The following is an 18675-nucleotide window of genomic DNA, read 5'->3' as shown; positions in this document are numbered from 1 at the left end:
AGTCAAAGATTCAAAGTACAAATTTTTCATATATTGAAACTAGTTCATACTTTGTCTCTTTTTACTTGTAAAAGTATAAACAGAACCAAATCGCTGCGCGAATTTCGTCGATCGGAGCGATGCCGCTGGGTGATGTTCGCCGCAACATTCAAACACAAACTTCGTCGTCGCTTTGGTTGTGGGAAATCTCATATACTGCAGTGTGTTTTAATTTTGGCAGCGAACTTTCTTCCGACGAATTTCTCTGAGCGATTTGATTATGTTTTTACTTTAATATAAATATTTCTGTAATAAATGTACTTTTGGTTTGTTCTTCGTATTTTCTGTCTTTTTTTAGTGCCTTATTTTGCTTTTTTTGCAATACCTAGTGCCTTTTCCTGCCTTTTTCGCTATTTTATTTTGCCTTTTCTAGCCTATTTCGTTAGTTTATTTTGCCTTTTTTATAAGTTTTTAGGTCCTAAAAATCCGTTCCCTGATTATAACTATTCGCCTTCATTTTACATACATTGAATAGTTAAGTGACAGTTTACCCGGTCCAATTACTTCCATTATAATCCCGGAAAAAGGAGCAACACAACTTTAAATATTCCGCTTTTTAAAAACTGTGCTTATTTTTAGTAAATGAGCAATATGTGTTCACATAAGATCTTACCTATATGGTGGCTGGTGATTTTCGCCCGTGGCGATTGTGGTTACGTTGCCGCCACTATTGATATTAATATTAATCAGGTTGGTTGTACTTTGAGTTATTTGATTGTGCGATTGTTGATGATTTTGTGGCTGGGCGGTAGATGTCAGTGCACCAACATGATGATTACTATTAGGCATGCCAGAAACGGTCCCACTGCTGCCACTGACACCTCCAACAACACTGTGATGGGACGTCGGCTGATGCAAATGTATCGCATGCTGTTGCGCCAAGGCTTGTTGCTGTTGTTGCTGCTGCTGCTGCTGTTGTTGTTGCTGCTGCTGCATATTGCGTCGCATTTCTGTAGTCAACTCCACCGGTGCAACAGAGGCATTGTTGAGACCCATTGCTCGATGCGCTGTCGGTGCCACACTAACTGTACATTGTGCACTTAAAGCTTCCGCTTGGGAAATAGCCACAGCCTCTTCATATGGTGGTGGAGCTTCGCCGCGCGGAAAATAACCGCTAGCCGGCTTCCAAAGTGGGTAGTGTGAAGCGCCACTGGCATAGGAATAATCCATGCCACTCATATTGCCCTCCATGTAACCCATATTGCCGGCTATATAGCTGTAAAGAGCGGAGACAAAATTCAATGTTTGCATTTAATAGCATCTTACTTGCTCGCTCGCTAGCTACCCAATCCTACACTTACCCAATACTCCCGACAATACTGCGCTGATCTTCGGCATTCTGTCGACTCTCGCGTGCACGTATCTTACGCTGTCGAAGACGATTTACCAGAAAGAAGAGTAACGACAATGAAAGTGTGGCAGTAATGCCACTAGCTACCAGTCAAATGCCGAAGTCAGTGCTGCCATCTGTGAACTGATCATCGAGGCAGATAACCTCGCAACAATTGTTGCCGTTTCCCACTTGAAATGATTTGCATTTGCTGAACGCCTCACAAAGCACCATTTTGCAAGCCTTCGGTAGACCACTATCGCAGATGCAGAGGCGGCACGAGTCCGGACCGGGCATATAATGCATGCCGGTTTCGTAGAGTTTTCCATTGTAGTCGCGGCAATGACCACCGGGTATAAGGCTCGAACTGGCGGACAGCGCACCTTTGCGGAAGAAAAATACAAGAAATACATTTAATAGAGAAGCAAAAAAATTTACTAAGAAAGAAAGCTGCAACAATTTTCATTTTTTCAATTTCAATTTTTCCAAGGACAAGAACAGTTTTTATCATGATAAAAACATTACAAGGTAAAATCATTGAGAGGCAGTCTGACGTTTGCCTACATTATAATCAAGGCGAATTAATATAAGGTGATAGCAGGAGTACAAAAACAAAAATTTACATGTATTTTGTTTTTGCTTTGGTGGCATAAACTGTCAAAATCTGTAAGAGTGTGTGTAGAAATTCAAACAACATTTTTCAATTTGATATCAGAAGCCGTGCGGCGAAACACATACACAAAATCAGCTGAGCTAGTAACACCACCTTATATAAATTCGAATTGATTATAATTTTAAAATTCGTACTCAAGGCGAATTTATAAAAGGTGGTGTTACTAGATCAGCTGATTTTGTGTATGTGTTTCGCCTCACGGCTTCTTATGTCAAATTGAAAAATTTTGTTTGAATTTCCACACACACTCTTACAGATTTTGACAGTTTATGCCGCCAAAGCAAAAACAAAATACATGTAAATTTTTGTTTTTGTACTCCTGCTATCACCTTATATTAATTCGCCTTGATTATAATGTAGGCAAACGTCAGACTGCCTCTCAATGATTTTACCTTGTAATGTTTTNTTATATAAATTCGCCTTGTTCGTACTCAAGCTCACACACAAATTCTCATTTTTAATCTCAAACAACAACAATTGTGAACAATTTCATTTTTTTATTTTCAATTTTATATGATTTTAAAATGTTTGCAAACGTCAGAAAAAAATCATGGCCGACGAATTGAGAGAATGGTTTTACCTTCTAATGTTTTTATCATGGTTTTTATAATGTTGTTAAAGTAATTTTTTTTTATATTNTAATTTGTTAGAAACTATCGACCTATCGAAAAGTGATGTAAATACAGTCTATGTAGAATTTTGTTCGGTTTTATTTGCCGTATTCCATTTTTAGTTTGTTAAATTGGTTTATGTGATATAAGTGACTAAGTGGAACTACCTTTTGTTTTAAGCTGAATTTATAGGAATTGGATAGTGGCATCCATTGAACATTTTTGCTGTAATCCAGTGTAATCTTTAAAATTAAATATTTCGAAACCCGTTAAGTTTTGGACGGCATGAAATATAACTAAATTAAGCTGTAATCATCCAAATAATAATGCCCTTATAAGACGATGTTGTCCGTAACCCTGTATAGCCTGTACAGAAAACGGTTCGGAAATGTAGATCAGAGAAGCGGATAACTCCCTTACAGTGCTTTATGATCTAATAATAATTATTTACTAGTATCGAACAGGTGTCTAAATTCGACTATCTCACATTTTTCACACACTTTTTACTTTTGCTTGTGATGTTGTTTAGGTCAATCAGCATCTCTTGATCGTCTAGGTCAATAATATTGTTGGCTAATTTTATAATTCATAGCAACAGAAGGGAGAATAGGTTCATACAAACTTGGCTCTGAAGCCACCTATTACATCCTTTTAGCAGGTATATTTCTCCTAATATTGTTAAGCTGTATTTCGAATTTGAAGCAAATGCTTTAACAGACCTATAATGAGACTTTGCTATAGCCCAGTCAAGAGGGATTTGCAGTCTCCTGATATTCATAGAAAACATTCACAATGGCCAAAGATGCCGCCTTACCTAGATTATTTTGAAACCAAAAACTAAGCACAGCCGTTGGATTTACGCAACCCTAAGGGCTCAATATATTGATCCACCCTATTAATCTCAAGAGATTCTTCTACATAAATACGTACACATGTACATACTTATACTGCGCCTGCAAAAATCGCGACTACTCCATGCATGCTTGTAAAGAGTACTCCCTAAGGACCAAGGAGTTCCAAAATTAACCACAATTCATCTAAAAAATATGGTCCAATTAACATTGCGATGTCCTAGGGCAGGACCATATACTCCATCCCTGCATTACATCAGTGTAGCACAAAACTACTCCAACATATTAACAATGGCATTGTTGTTATATTTTTTCGTTTGTACACGCTTTTGTACTTCACTTCGCAGATGCTTTTTCGAAATTCATAAAAACCAAAATAAAAATTAAAAATTACATGTTGCCTCTGACGGCATTCGAACCCAAACATGCTGGGAGCTAACACGTTCAGCTACAGCCAGACATGCAAATGTGCCTTCAAATGCTCCACTTCAATCACATTTCGTTAAAACACGAGCAGTGATCGGGTAACAAACAATAAGCTGGCGCAGAGACACGTGTTGGTCCGCTACCGCATGACAGAGGAACACTTTTGTAAGTACACCAATATACCACAAATAGACTACATGGTCCAACGATTTTTGCAGGGTATCACTTCAGCGACTGCACTAAACTCTTAATTCTTCACCAGCAGTTGTTTAAAGCAGCACAGGCAAGTATTCAATTACGGCAAAGGAAATTCATTTTCATCAATAAGTATTTTAATTACTACGCCCAAAACACGCAAATGAGTGTGATCAGGTCTTTACATATGCACACATACATATATGTATGTATGTATGCACACGCACACATGGCATTTTTTATAGCGCGATGGTCAGTGAAATATTTGCTAATGCACACATAATTGCTTCAATAACAATTTCCGCTACTTATTTTAATTACGATATGCAAATTATTGTAGAAAGCACAAGAAGAACAATTAGTAATATGATGCGCATGTAAGACAGCATCATAGGGCATCTAATAGAAACGTATGGGTCACTCATACATAAATAGCGGGCATAAAGGGTTAAGGGCCCTTTGTTATAATTTAAACTCAATCGTCAACTGGGGTCTGAGCTGTTCGAACAAATTTTCATTTGGTATTATGACGCGCTTGTTTGAGTTGCTAGACACTCTGGTTTTTTGAAGTTTAGAACATTGTTTTTGAGCCCAAGGTCCAAGGCCGAAATGTTTGTCTACCAAAAGCTTCGTAACTGCTACTTGAATGGTTTCCCGATATACCTGTGCAAAGCTAAGGTTTTTATAGTTAATGGGCAACCATATATGTACTAAGATTCGCATTACGTATGGCTGACTGTCGGCTATTGAGTCTAGTAGCGCAATTTTCTGTTTGTTTCATGACGGCTTTTTTTATTTGTTTACATAAATTGGTAAACACATTGGAGCAAAGATGCCAATTACTTCAAAATGTACATGCCAAAAAAGTAAATTTGGATGTTGTCTGCGCTTTTCTGTATACTGAGATGAATCGCTATACATACCACAGCTGCCATACATAACAGGCCCATTAATTGTTTCTTTTCTTCATAAACGCTTTTGGGTAGAGTTCCCAAAGCATTTTCAATTCTTCAGCATAAGGCTTTGTACATGAAATGGGGCATTGTTATGCTTTAAGATGTATTGGATGTTTTCATCGGCTTGGGTTGTTAATCCATCACGACATCAGCTGCAAATGAATCCCACACGAAGAGGCCAGACGCCAAATTTCTTCAGGATAATTTTTTGGGGAGAAAATTTATACTCAGATAATCCAGGTGAATGAATGATGTTTGCTACACTGGAAGGTCTCATTTGGCCCACCCTGTATAAAAACTCCAAATTTGCCAAAGTTACTTGTCAAACGAAACTATAGTAAACAATTATCTTTTCATTACCGATTCACAACGTTTCTCGAAAGAAAGTGAACCAAATTTGTTGGTATTCGCTATATGCTTAGACAACATGTAAGAGAAAAATTTATAGCAATTGCCTTTTACGTAGAAACTAGCGGTACGCAATTGGCCAAGCATTTACTAAAACCACGCCTACCTCCCATATAATGGTAATTTTCAGAAATACGATTTTAATATATACTCAAGCTTCATCACTCAAAATTGGTATTTACACAATTTTTAGGTGGAAAATAAGAATACTCAGGCAGGTTCTGCAATTCACTTCCGAGTGAATTTCAACCAAACCCACTTTGAATTAGAGCTCTAGATACCCGGGTATCGAGCAATGCGAGTAGCTCGATGCTCGCTCGATGCTCGCTCGAAACTCGTTCATTGCTCAACTGCTCAAATGTTTGTTCAAAATTTTCGAGTTTTTGAACAATTTCATAAACAAAAGAAAATTTGTAAATTGTATTTGTCAGCAGCTGCTTTCTAATTCATGTTAAATAAATTATATTATTAAATATCAATGTAACAATCCTTGCATTATATATCAATAATTGAAAAATTTAAAAAGTTTCTACCAAAAATGTCAATATAATAAAAAAAACATTGTTCAAATTACTCGAAAAAACTCGAATTGCTCGAGCTCATGCTCGAAAATTTTCGAGTAATGAGCATTGAACAAGTGTGCGAGTACTCGCTGCTCATATACCCGGGCTGTTTGAAAATGTGCGAACAAAGTCGAGAGCTCTACTTTGAATTCAAATTGCATGATTATAATTTTTTTTTTTTTTAATGGGCGTAGCCCCGCTTACTTATTCTTACATGTGTATATCTCCGCAACCGCTTTACCAATTTCTCCTAAACTTGAACAGTTATTAGTCCTGGTAAAAGATATCAAACGGCTACAAATTTAAAATCGGGCAATAACCACGCCCACATCCCATATATCAGTAATTTAGAGAAATACGAAATCTTCGATAAATCGGTAAATACTGAAGCGAATTTTTGAATTTGTGTATCTCGGTAACTGTTCGACCAATTTGCACTAAACTTGGTAAAATTATTGCACTTGACACATAAAAGCAAAACCTTGAAAATTTTTGAAATCGGATTTAAATTATCATAGGAGATCCGACAAGGGCACGACCTTCACCCATCTGTTTAATGGATGAAATTTAACTTGTTAGGAAATATTTCACGAGTGGGTTGGCTAAAAATATCCTGGCCAGGATATTTTTAATTAAATATACCAAAATATATATATTTTTTAACCTTGCACTTATTTGTTTAATGGACAAATTACATTTATACCAATCAAAACTATAAAGCCTATAGAATGTGGTAAACAGATGAGTAAAAATTACTAGTATTACCTACCTGGTTATACCAGCTAGCCCGATAGGTAGGCCAGGAAAAAATAGACAACCCAACGTTTTCACATTCAATAGGCTTGATACTTTCGATTGGTATATAATTCCCAGCAAAAAACACGATTACCACAGAAGCGAAAGTGGAAACGAGCTAGGCGTTGGGAATCGCTTACCCTTTCGCTTCAGGAAGGCCTTATTTTAACATGGGCATGTCATTGGCGGTAATCCCTTACCCGCAGCATTACCTTCAAACGAAGGGAGAACGCATGGATAAACAGAATCCAGAGAAGCGAACAAAGAATGCCTTACAGAGAAACTAATGTAAAATGCCCAGATGAGTACATACTAATTTATATTAAATCAGAAAATGTCTTAAAAGATTAAAATTAATTAAAATTTTTATAAATCAGTTTTTATACATACATATGTATGTATTTAGGTATTTAGATTTTACTTAAAAATCGGTATGTACATACATGCATATTTAATTAAGCTTAAAATTGTACTTCCTCACTCATGTACTTCACTTCATTGACTGACTTCAACTTCGCTGCAAATTGAACAAAGCAAAACATGATTTTTATGCGAGACAAATTTCCACAGAAACTAACGGTAGAAAAAGATTTTTTGGATATTCATTCTATTTTTCAGCTGACTACGATGCAGCATTCTACTTTGCATTCCCCTAAATGAAGCAAAGAAGCGAAATAAAAAAAAATATTGTAGGACATTCTACTTTGCATGCCCTGAAATGAAGCAAAGAAGCGAAAAAAATAAAATATTGTAGGACATTCTACTTTGCATTCCCCAAAATGAAACAAAGAAGCGAAATAAATAAAATATTCTACTTTGCATTACCGACAATGCCTAAAAGAAGCGAAAAAATTCCAAGGCATTACAACGCTATGCCTTCTAGAACACATTTCCACTAAAAGCGATTACCGATTTTTTGCTGGGATTTGTTCATTAAATAAGTAATTTTTAAGCAAAAAACAAAACCGACCTCAATTGTCATATAAAAATTTAAGATTATCGTTAATTTCTCCACGATCCAATTATCGGGTCTAAACAAAATTGGTACGGGACCATCCTTGAGGTACCACCTTTCCGATGCAAAAAGTTATGCGGTAACATAATATAAAAAAAAATATATATATGTATATTCCGACGAAATGATAACCTCCTTTTTTAATCGGTTAACAAATGAGAAAAAATTTTAAAAAGTATTAATAATTTTTTAACATTTAATTAAAATTATCCTGGCCATGATTTTTTGAGCCAACCCACTCGCGAAATATTTCTTTACATGTTAAATTGCATACAAAATAGATTTCATCCATTAAACAGATGGGTGAAGGTCGTGCCCTTGTCGGATCTTAGAATATTACGCCCACTTATCATATAACGGTAAATTTTGGAAATGCTGAGACTTCAAAATTTCGAAATCTAAGGACGCCAATTTACTCAAACTTGATACTCACAAAAATCCCTCAAAAAGAAAATCATTATTATGGACCATTAAGTCTCATTTAATATGCTACCGAAATTCGTTGTAATAGAGGTAAAACCACCCTTGCTTACTATGTAGCGGTAGTTTTCGGAAATGTGAAAAAACTATTTTGCGCCGGGTATTTAATGTTCGGCTTCGTCCGAGCTAAACTTTTTTACTTTAAGGTTTATTTTGATCTTTATCTTTATATTATAGACCTTTAAATTCATGTTCATCTTATCTTCATCTTCAACTTCATCTCCACCTTAATATTCATCTTCAAAATCATGTTCGTCTGCATCTTCATATTCACCTCCATCTTCCCCTCTATCTCAACCTAAATTTTTATATTTGTCTTTTTATATACATATATACTTTTTATCCTTCTCAGACTTTGTCTCTCCCCGCTCTCAGTGGAATTCAACGCAGCCAATTGTTTTCGGTTCAAACATTCTCCATATACCACCTTCACCCTTCACACTTAATGGGGTTTACGGATTTTAACAAGATTATTTCCCTGAAAGAATATAGACATTCACCGAGAATCGATCAATACCTTCGTCAACTCTCACCACTTAATTTCCATCATCGGAGACCAAGGCCACCTATAGCGGACGAAGAGCTCGAGTTGTCCAAAGGCTCGCGATAAGTTAGGTTAGGTTAGAGTGGCTACCATCGCGCAGAACACGGAACACATTTAGGCTGGAAAGGCCCGTTGTGGTACCACTGACGGAAGCCATTAGTTTCTTTTCCTCCTTTAATAACTTAAGCACCGGGTGCGTTTTATATAGCAGAACAAGTCTAGAACGTTCGCTGGGTTCAGGTCGGCTAAACTATCCAATAAAGGACATGTTAAAGATTTGGTTGCGCGTTTTGGCCATAGCGAACCAATGACAGAGATAAAGTTTGATGCTCTCCACCTCAGTGTGTTGTGATTACCCAGACTACTAATCTGAGATGGATCGCTTTACATAAACCTTTGGCCAAATTGGCCTGGCAGTATGGCTGGTGGTTTCCACAGCCCACCTGGTATTTACGTCCTCGATGAGTTCTGTGTTTGCATTTTGAGCAGAATCGGTTACAGTACAGTCAAGGATGCTAGCAGGTTCAGAGTCTTCCTGCATTCTATGGCTACTTTGGACAATGTTCCGTCAGATTTAAGATATTTGATAGCAGCCCGGCTGTCAGGATAAATGGCACCTTCCCATTCGTTCCTCTCTGGGTTTCTTATGAAGAATTTGTTGTCTAAATAGAGTAGAGAAGTAGTAGACTATCCGTTAGAGTTACAAGGACTTTTTCGTGTCCGAATCTGAGGTCTCTCCATGGCTGGATCGTTTTTAACCTGACCGCACTGCAGCCGGCCCAAATTTGCGGTAGAGATCTACAGGTGGAAGATTGAACATTATTTCCAGAGATTTGGTAGGTGTAGTATGAAGTGGAAGCCGTCCTCTGAACTCGCTACACCTTGGCTATGGGCAAAGTGTTCTTTAGCACAGGCCACCACACGGTGACCCCGAAGAAAAGGATGGGTCTTATCACAGCTGTGTACATCCAGTTTATTTACTTATGCTGTCTTATTCCCCATTTTTGCTTATAGCCCTATTACAGGCATTCAGGGCTGCATTGACCTTCCTGGAACGGTCTTAGATGTTTCCCTTTCAGTCAAGTTTCTTGTCTAGAATAACTCCAATGTATTTAACCTCGGTTGAAAGAGTAAAAGTATGTTCACATATCAATATTATCTCAATCAAAGTTCGTTTTTAATCACCCCGTTTACACAGGCAAATCTCAGATAATAAGCCGTCAAATTTGTTGTGCTTGTTATTCTCACATCTCAAGGAAAATTTGTGTTTCTTCTCTGTGCCACCGTGATCACGTTTTTCTGCTATACTAAGCAATATATATATATTTTAACTTAACACTTTATTAAAAATACCTTTACAAACTTCTTTTCCTTGCTAGCGTCCATTTTTGATTACTTTTACATTTGGTATTTCTCCTCTTTTTCGCAAAAACAATCGATAAAACTAGGATGGACACCGAAAAGTTATCGGTTAAATCTGAGATTATTTTATAATTACAGATTAACAAGGGACGAATTTTATATGGCTAATCTCTTGTTCTAATTACAGATTAGGGTGTTAAGCTCGAAAATGAGGATAATCTACTTATATGTGAACCTAGTATAAGCGCCACTCCGTTTACGGTGGCAGGTTTGGATATAGTAGTTTTATACTTCCTTGGGAAGAGTATAATTTCGGTCTTGGTAGAATTGACGCTAAGTCCACATTCCGTGAACCAGATGTTAACAAAACTACAACAACCTTCGATATCGAGAAAAGCTCCGACCGGGTATTTCATTATTTTCCGCCTTTTTCAATTGTCGATACGATTTCATTAAGTTCGGTTTCCACGGATTTTCCCTTGGAGTATGCGTGCTGGTTCGAGAAGTTGTCATTTGTTATATGTCTAGAGATTTAAGAAATAATGAAGTGAGGCCTGATATCTTTCGGTTTCACATGAGTGGCCATTCCTCCTTTTGGTTAGATCACCTTCGCCTTTGTCCACTCGTATGGTATGCGAGTTAGGTTAAGGCAGGCTGCAAAAATCTAAGAAAGCAGAGGACACAGAATGTCCTTAGCTTCTTGTAGTTCGGCGGGAAAGATTTCGTACACCGGTTCACCTAGTTAACCTAATAGTTCCGGTACACCTAGGGATGAGTGGTGCCAGGACCGGGCGAAGTGCAGTGCGGGTATCTCAGGATTACACCACTTTGGTTTCTTTTTGCCCATCGGGAGGGTGCTTAGGCAGGAGGCCCTGAAAACAGCATTACAGGCATTTGTTCCAAAGTTCACTGCTTCATACATTTTTGAAGAATGAGTCCAGCCCACCGAGAGAAACAACCTTCGTCTTCGAGAGACTCGCTTCATCGTGAGTATCGCATCCCTGTAGAGAGGCCGACAGCGTATTTTTATATTTTATCCAGTCGGTTCGTTTCTTATTCCTGTATGCTGTTACAAGGAGCGGGATCGAAAGTGAGCTTAAAACTAATGTTGGGGTGGTCCGAAAATGAGTGCTGTTTGGACACCCGCCAATCCCTTATCCGGTCAGAAAAACTGCCCGACGCGAGGGTGATTTCCAGCAGTTCTCTTTTGACAGAGGTCAGAAAAGTGGAATCGTTCTCACGGTTACATAAAGAAAGGTTGTATAAAATAATAAAACCAAGTAAACGCTCACCTCGGGAGTTGGAGTAGCTTGAGCCCAAAATCGTGTGATGAGAATTAGAGTCGGCCCCAATTATGACCGGGAGTCTTTTGCGGTTTGCCTCCTTCATAACTTCCTGCAGCCTGTTGGCTGTCGTGGGCCTTGTATGTTGTTACCAGCCAGATCGTGCTCTCCTTCAGTTGGACGCTGATGTATACGGTACCCTCATCACTATATTGGGAGAGTATAAAATAAGAATACACTTCGGTATTTTTTATGCGGATTTGAATTTATGCGGTTTTTCAAAAGATTTTTTCGATGCAGCGATTTTGATTTTTTGAGAGTTGTTATTACTTTTTTTCAGTGTATAAGAGAAAATGCTTCTGATAATTAATTTGTCTTTGTATTCTTACTAGCGATGCCAAAATATGAGGAAAATTGTGATCCCGGGATCTCGGGATATTTTTTAAGTAATCCCCTGATCCCGAGATTTATCCCAGCATTCACATTGAGTCATAACTTGTATGAATATGAGTAAAAATTCAATATCTGGAAGCATTTAAACATACCATGAAATAAAACTATTTAAACGATAAACTGATTGTAAAACTCACATATCGCTAGCTTAGCTCGAAACTAACTCCACTTTTAATGAAAAATCATATTTTGATACAGGAGGCTAGATAAATTAAAAATACATCGCTTCGAAAAGGGTAAAGGTCCTTGTTTTATGTTTTCTTGTTTATATTCAATGAAAGCAAAAATTTGCTAACTCCAAAAAAAGCTCCGAAAATTCGATAAGGCCCAAAAAGTTCGAAATCTTTTAATAAAGATCAAATCTCTTTGATTCGTACGGAGTTTTGCTTTGCTTTAAATAGGCAAAATGTTGGATTCGAAGCAATAAGAAGTTTTTTCTTCTCCTGTACAATTTTCAAATGGGAACATAGCAACTTTGCACTCTAAGCTAGCGATACTTATTAAATCAGACAAATTTTGAAGTAAACATTTTTTAAATTGTATGTGAGGAAAGTATACATCACAAACAACAATGTACATAAATACAAGGTACTTTTGAAAGTAATGATTTAAAAAAAACATTAAAGCAAAATATACAAAAACAATTTCTCTAAACATGTTTCCACTACTCAATAAAGAAATTGTGAATGGCGAATTTTTTGCCATTTTTTCGCAAGTTACTCGAAATTTTTAGGGTGTACGAGTCAAACGGATCTCAGACAGGTAAACTCCTCCACGTACAGCATAAAGGACGGCGTTTGAACATATTGGAGAACATGGAGATATACAAGCAGAAAACATTTCGAGGAAGAATTATAAACGAACAAACAAACACCGTATCAGATGTAATATTTGAACCACTCAAGATGCTGTACGGAAAACATGAGAAGACCCCTGGAAAAACCGCCAACGCGAAGATACAGACCCACGCCGCAGAAACCAAGAAAATTAAAATAACGGACTTCTATCTTCCGGCATATACAAGCAACCTAAAACCACCTACCTGCTAAATAACGGAACATAAACTGGCGAAATCACGAAAATCAAGAAATGAATGGGTCGATTACGGATAGCAACACAACCACGGTTCGGTTGCCAGCTGATAACGCAACTGGGAAGAAAATTTGTATTTCGAATGGCAACTATCTTCAGTTGCTGTAGAGTTATCGATAATCGGAATTTGACAGTTGGACAACAAGCAAGCGGCTGTACGCAAGCTGTGCGAGTAAATTATTAAAATAAATAATAACTCTTAAAGAATNAGCTGATAACGCAACTGGGAAGAAAATTTGTATTTCGAATGGCAACTATCGTCAGTTGCTGTAGAGTTGTCGATAATCGGAATTTGACAGTTGGACAACAAGCAAGCGGCTGTAAACAAGCTGTGCGAGTAAATTATTAAAATAAATAATAACTTTTAAAGAAAAGACAGCAGCTAAATTCATCACAATTATTTGTTTAAGAGGATGAGAAGTGCATGGACGCGGTCTCAATCAGGCGACACTTAAAGGATAATTCCAATCACTTGAGCTCATTAAAATAACCGATTTCTACCCGCCGGCGAATACAAGCAACCAAAAATCACCTATCTGCGAGATAATGAAACAAAAGTTGACGCACTTAGATGGGTATGCATTACCTAATGACAGTTAAAACAGATAGTAACACGAATACATAAAAGCAGAAGGAAACACGAACTATTCAGGACGAAAAATGACACTGAAGATGGCACAACGCCGAAAGCGGTTTGTCTGCAAGCCAAATTTGACAAAGGATGACGGAAAATCGTTCCACAATACATCAAATTATATGCCACTTAACCTTAAAAAATGTAAAGTTATGTGTTTCTCTCGAAGGGCAGTTCCAACATCTGTTTATTCAATTTCAAATTATAATCTGGAACAGGTATCCAATTTCGTCGATCTTGGTATCACAATGGATTCCCAAATCAATTTCAACCTTCATAGTAATATTACAGTCAGTAAACCCAAATGTGTTTTTGCATTTGTAAAGCGATGGTCAAAAGAGTTCAAAGATCCTTACGTTACAAAAGCTCTTTTTACCACTTTAGTTAGACCTATACTAGAATACGGATCTATTGTTTGGAATCCCCGGTACCAGGTTCATTCAGACAGGATTGAATCAATTCAAAAACAATTCTTGCTTTTTGCATTGCGTGATTTTAACTGGGATTCAGACTACAATCTCCCCCCTTACACTAGTCGTCTAAAGTTCATAAATTTGCCTACACTCGCAAGTCGTAGAGAAAAGCTAGGTATAATATTTATCGTAAAACTAATGACAGGCTTGATTAATAGCCCGGCCCTTCTGGCTTAGGTAAATTTTAATGTTCCCTCTCGAGTGTCAATTAGGGTTGCCAGACGTACTGCTTTTGGGAGTACACGTACTCCTTTTTATTGCAATGTACTCCCTTGTACTCCAAAAAAAAATATATATGGAAATGTACTCCTTTATTAGTTTTGTACTTCTTTTGTTCTCCTTTTTCCAGCTATTAATATTTTCTCATATACAGGACGTAAAATAATAACTGCCGCATAGTTTTTTGTTTTTTGTTTTTAATAAAAGGGACCTTTATAGATTTTGCGAAAATTTTATTAATTCGTTTTTAAATTTTAACCTTCATTTGGGTTTCCCAGCGGGTTTGGGAGAAAAGCGCAAGCGGCACGCAAGTCTTCATCGGTTACTTTATTACATATCTTCTGTAAATATAGGCTAATTGACCCCATTTGGGTCCTTTATACTCCGTATTTTGTCCAACATAAGGCCTCATACTCACCCAGTCGGAAACAAGTGACTTTTTTTAAAATCAAACTAATTGAAAAACTACTTTGAAACAAGTGAAGTGAGTAAATGTTTCGAATTTTGATACCCTTTTTACCAAAAAAACAATTTGTGTCTTGGATGTATGAAAAAGCATCTGTGAAGTGCAGACTTAACGCGTATTTAAATGAAACATAGTGACTTTAAAGTGTTTTAATCCAGATGCATTTTAAAGTAGTTGGAATCAAATGCAGAGTCGGACAATCGGCTTGCTGCTTGCACACAATTCAAACTGAACATTTGAAAGTACACTTACATGTCTGGCAGTGGCTGAGCGTGGATAGTAAACGCTATTAGTAAACGCGTGCTAAGTAACATCGAAAATTATTGACGCTAAACAAATCTGAAGCAAGGGCTCTTACCGGCGTCATCACAGAATGTTGTGCTATAGCACCAATGCTCCCTCGTTGGCGTACACCAACAAACTCCCTCTGCAGAAGTTGTCGGGATGAAGAAGAGGAATCGATTCACAACTTTCTGTGTCAATGCTCAGCTCAGTAGTTTTGGGGAGATAGCGGAGGTGAAAATGTCGAAGCTCCACAGCTTCATCCGGGATAGTATATGGTTCAACAAACATCATACCGACAATATAGAACAACTTCAGTTAGAAGGATGTGCCTCCTTCTGGTACTCATAGAGGGCATTCACAATGGGCAAGTCTGCCTTCGAGTGGCAGTATACATATGTCGGAATGTGTTATCGACAGTCCCTTTTTGCGGTTGTTGTAATGGCAAGGTTCGAGGTGTTCTTGAGTTATTTAAATGGCCACTGGAATAGTTTTATGTTTATTTCTTTAATTTTGTCTCTAATAGAAACTACATAAATAAAATGGGCCAAGAGCTCTTTCCAAAATTTCAATCGACGAAAATGAACATGCATTACATAGATTGGCGCTTACACATATGTTTGGCCGAGCTTCTCCTCCGATTTGTGGCGGGCACCTACAGTTTTAAGCCGACTCCGAACGGCGATTGTATCCCTTTCAGGCCCGAATTAAATTGTGTGGGGCTAAAACTCTTTTGATGAAATATTATTGTTGGTTGAGACGTAAATATGAACTGGTATAAATTTTAAATGTCTATGACTTCTTGTTTTTGCCGTTTCCTAATAAAAACCAAAAATAATTTTGATGGTTTAAGGTTTTAGTTCACTTTTTGAACCAACCCGCACAATTTAAATGGGTATTTTTATGAGCAGCTGAAATGGCAGAAATACACTCGGATGTTTGCCATTGATTGCTGACCGCTTTGACCGCGATTGCTGATTGAGTTCGACCGCTAATAAAAAAAAATTTGTTTGTTTTTTATTTTTTGATTTTGGGTGGAACCGGGTTTGACGACAGGCCCTTCGGTATGGGTACTACACCACAGCGGCCGCCGCGTACATGGCGTATGAGTTACCCAGACGAGATGAGATGTTACTTCGTAATAAATGGCATATCAAATATGGATCTTCCATTTTGAATTTTTAAAATCTGATTTCAGATTCATAATCAGTGACCTTAAAAATCCCTAATTGCAAATTTTTAAGCGGTTCCAATCGGTTTTGACTTTTTCGTCCGCCATATTGGGTCCGAAGTTTTCCTATCAGGCTTCAAATTCGTAATCAGCGACTCCGGAACCCTACGAGTAACGAACTCTAAGTGAGACCGCTAATTAAAAAAAAAATCTTCCGCTATATTGGATCCACCATTTACAGGTCTATTCTGCACGTTAAGATTTTGTGACCGGAAAATTGTATTACCATAAAAATATTACCACTTCTTGCCACCGCGATTCTAGGTACGTTAGTAATGCAGTGGAAATATTCAGCAATTCAGCTATGAAGATTTTTGGAAATTCTTGTATTGCATATTTGACGGGGCAATATTTTGTTACCAGCTCATCAGATGGTAACCAAATTGACCGGTTACAAGAGCGTACAGAATGCGAAAAAGGTTTAAGAATTGACAGACACTTTAATTACCGGTTACAAAATTTATGTTAATAGCGCAGAATAGACCTATTAGAATTAAAAAAAAAAATACTTCAGATTCAGGTATTCTATCAGTCTTGAGTGCATTACCCATCGTTACAAATTTAAAAAATATTAATAATTTAGTACAAGTGAAAATAATTTAATACAAGAGAACAATTGTTTTCAAGGAACTGATGGTCCTATAACTACTGAATGATGATTAAAATGGTTTTAGAGGATTTCCAACCGCACCGAAATGTTTTTAAACTGATCAAAAAATATAATAAGCCCCCGAAAGGAAATTAAAAATTTGCATGAGAGTATTGCATAAATACCAATAATAGTGTTGCCGTTGCAAATTGAAGCTATCATTCTCTTTTATTTACGTTGCATTAAAAAAAAAAAACGTTTTTTCAATAGTGTTCTCAATGTATCGGAGAAAAGCATCGATATTTACTTGGTGTCGGATTGAAAATTATCGAGGAAAGAAATACTTGTTATCGCAACAAAAGTATCGAGTATTTACCTATACTTGCTGGTATCGTTTCATAAAAAGTGAGTGCCGCGGCACCCTGGGGTGTCGCAAGCGTATACCTGGGGTGCCGCTAGTGCCTAGAGTACACTAGTGGTGCGGACAAATTCTTTAAACTTTTTTTTAACGTAGTGGGACTTAATGTTCTTCTCGTGTTAGTGAGGCACCCATTCGGAATGCAAATCGAAGAAGAACTTTTGATGAGCGGAGGAGTACTTGAGACTTTCCACACTAGTGACGAAATTTTTAAAACTATCTACAAATTTGTACAGAAAAATGGTTTGAAATGGAGCAAGTGTGCGGATATTTGCAGTGGTTGGAAAAAACGAAAGGAGCGATGTCTAGAATGAAGCAAGAGGCAGAAAACGTCACGAGAAGTCACTGTATGATCCGTCGGTATTCCTTGGAGACTAGGAAGATGCCGCCACTAGATTTAATACCCGAATTGCATGACGCAGCGAAGATAACAGAGGCCTGCGAAATTAAAATACATCTTCGGTTTTTTCTAGCACGTCGAGATTTCATTATTAGTATTAGTATATTTTAGAATTTCTAGCAATTTGCCTGAAACCCCCATAAACAAAGTAATGCAACTTCGAAGTTAACTCCAAGAAAATTGTTAACAGCCGCTTTCACCAGCAATTTAAATGGAAAATGAGTTTTTCTTTTCTGTCAATTTCCATATAAAATTCCAAAAATTAAAATCATTTTTCACTTAAACTGCTTTCGTGAAATTGGCTGTAAAAGTTGTTTTCTTAGCTTTAACGCGCATTACCAGCGTTAACTTGACTCTGAGGACTCTGAGGATGTCTACAGCTTAATAACAAACCCGTTTTCAAGTGACCCGAAAAGTAAACCTACTGGGATTACAAATTTAGCTTTTGAAAACCTTCTGGACATCAGTGACGACAACACTTTGAATATTAAATACTACGAAGGGAACCAAGATGCAAGTGTATGCAGAAAACACTGCTGTTGGCAAGATTGCATTAAAAATACTAGTGACTTTTACTTTTACATTTCTATGTGTGACTGCATTTTCAACAAATGCATTTTCAACAAATGCTTACATAAACAAATAATTTTTAATAAAAAAAAAACNTACAAATTTAAGATTATCGGTTATCTCTTCATGATCCAATGATCGGATTTAAACCAAATTAGAATGGGACCACCTGTGAGATAACACCTTTCCCCTCTAAAAAAAAAGAAGTATAGTAATCGGTTGACGTGGTCCAAATTTATGCGGTAACATACATACAAAATAATATTAATAAACAAGTAATTTTTAGCAAAAAAAAAAAACCGACTTCAACTCTCATA

At 37.2% G+C, this 18675-nt stretch overlaps 1 protein-coding gene across 1 annotated transcript in view; it reads right to left on the bottom strand.

The window, feature by feature from the left end:
• Positions 1–18675, bottom strand: part of LOC108369703 (putative mediator of RNA polymerase II transcription subunit 26) — a 39532-nt gene that overhangs the window by 4806 nt on the left and 16051 nt on the right. The window contains 2 exon segments of the mRNA XM_017624870.1: positions 653–1255; positions 1341–1752. Coding sequence (XP_017480359.1) covers positions 653–1255; positions 1341–1752 — 1015 coding nt within the window.

Source organism: Rhagoletis zephyria, unplaced genomic scaffold, assembly GCF_001687245.7.
Source record: "Rhagoletis zephyria isolate East Lansing unplaced genomic scaffold, Rhagoletis_zephyria_1.1 Rzeph_scaffold_03810, whole genome shotgun sequence".
In the NCBI taxonomy this organism is placed as follows: domain Eukaryota; kingdom Metazoa; phylum Arthropoda; class Insecta; order Diptera; family Tephritidae; genus Rhagoletis; species Rhagoletis zephyria.
Note: the sequence above shows the minus strand (reverse complement) of the source record. Positions and strands in the feature narration are given on the sequence as shown.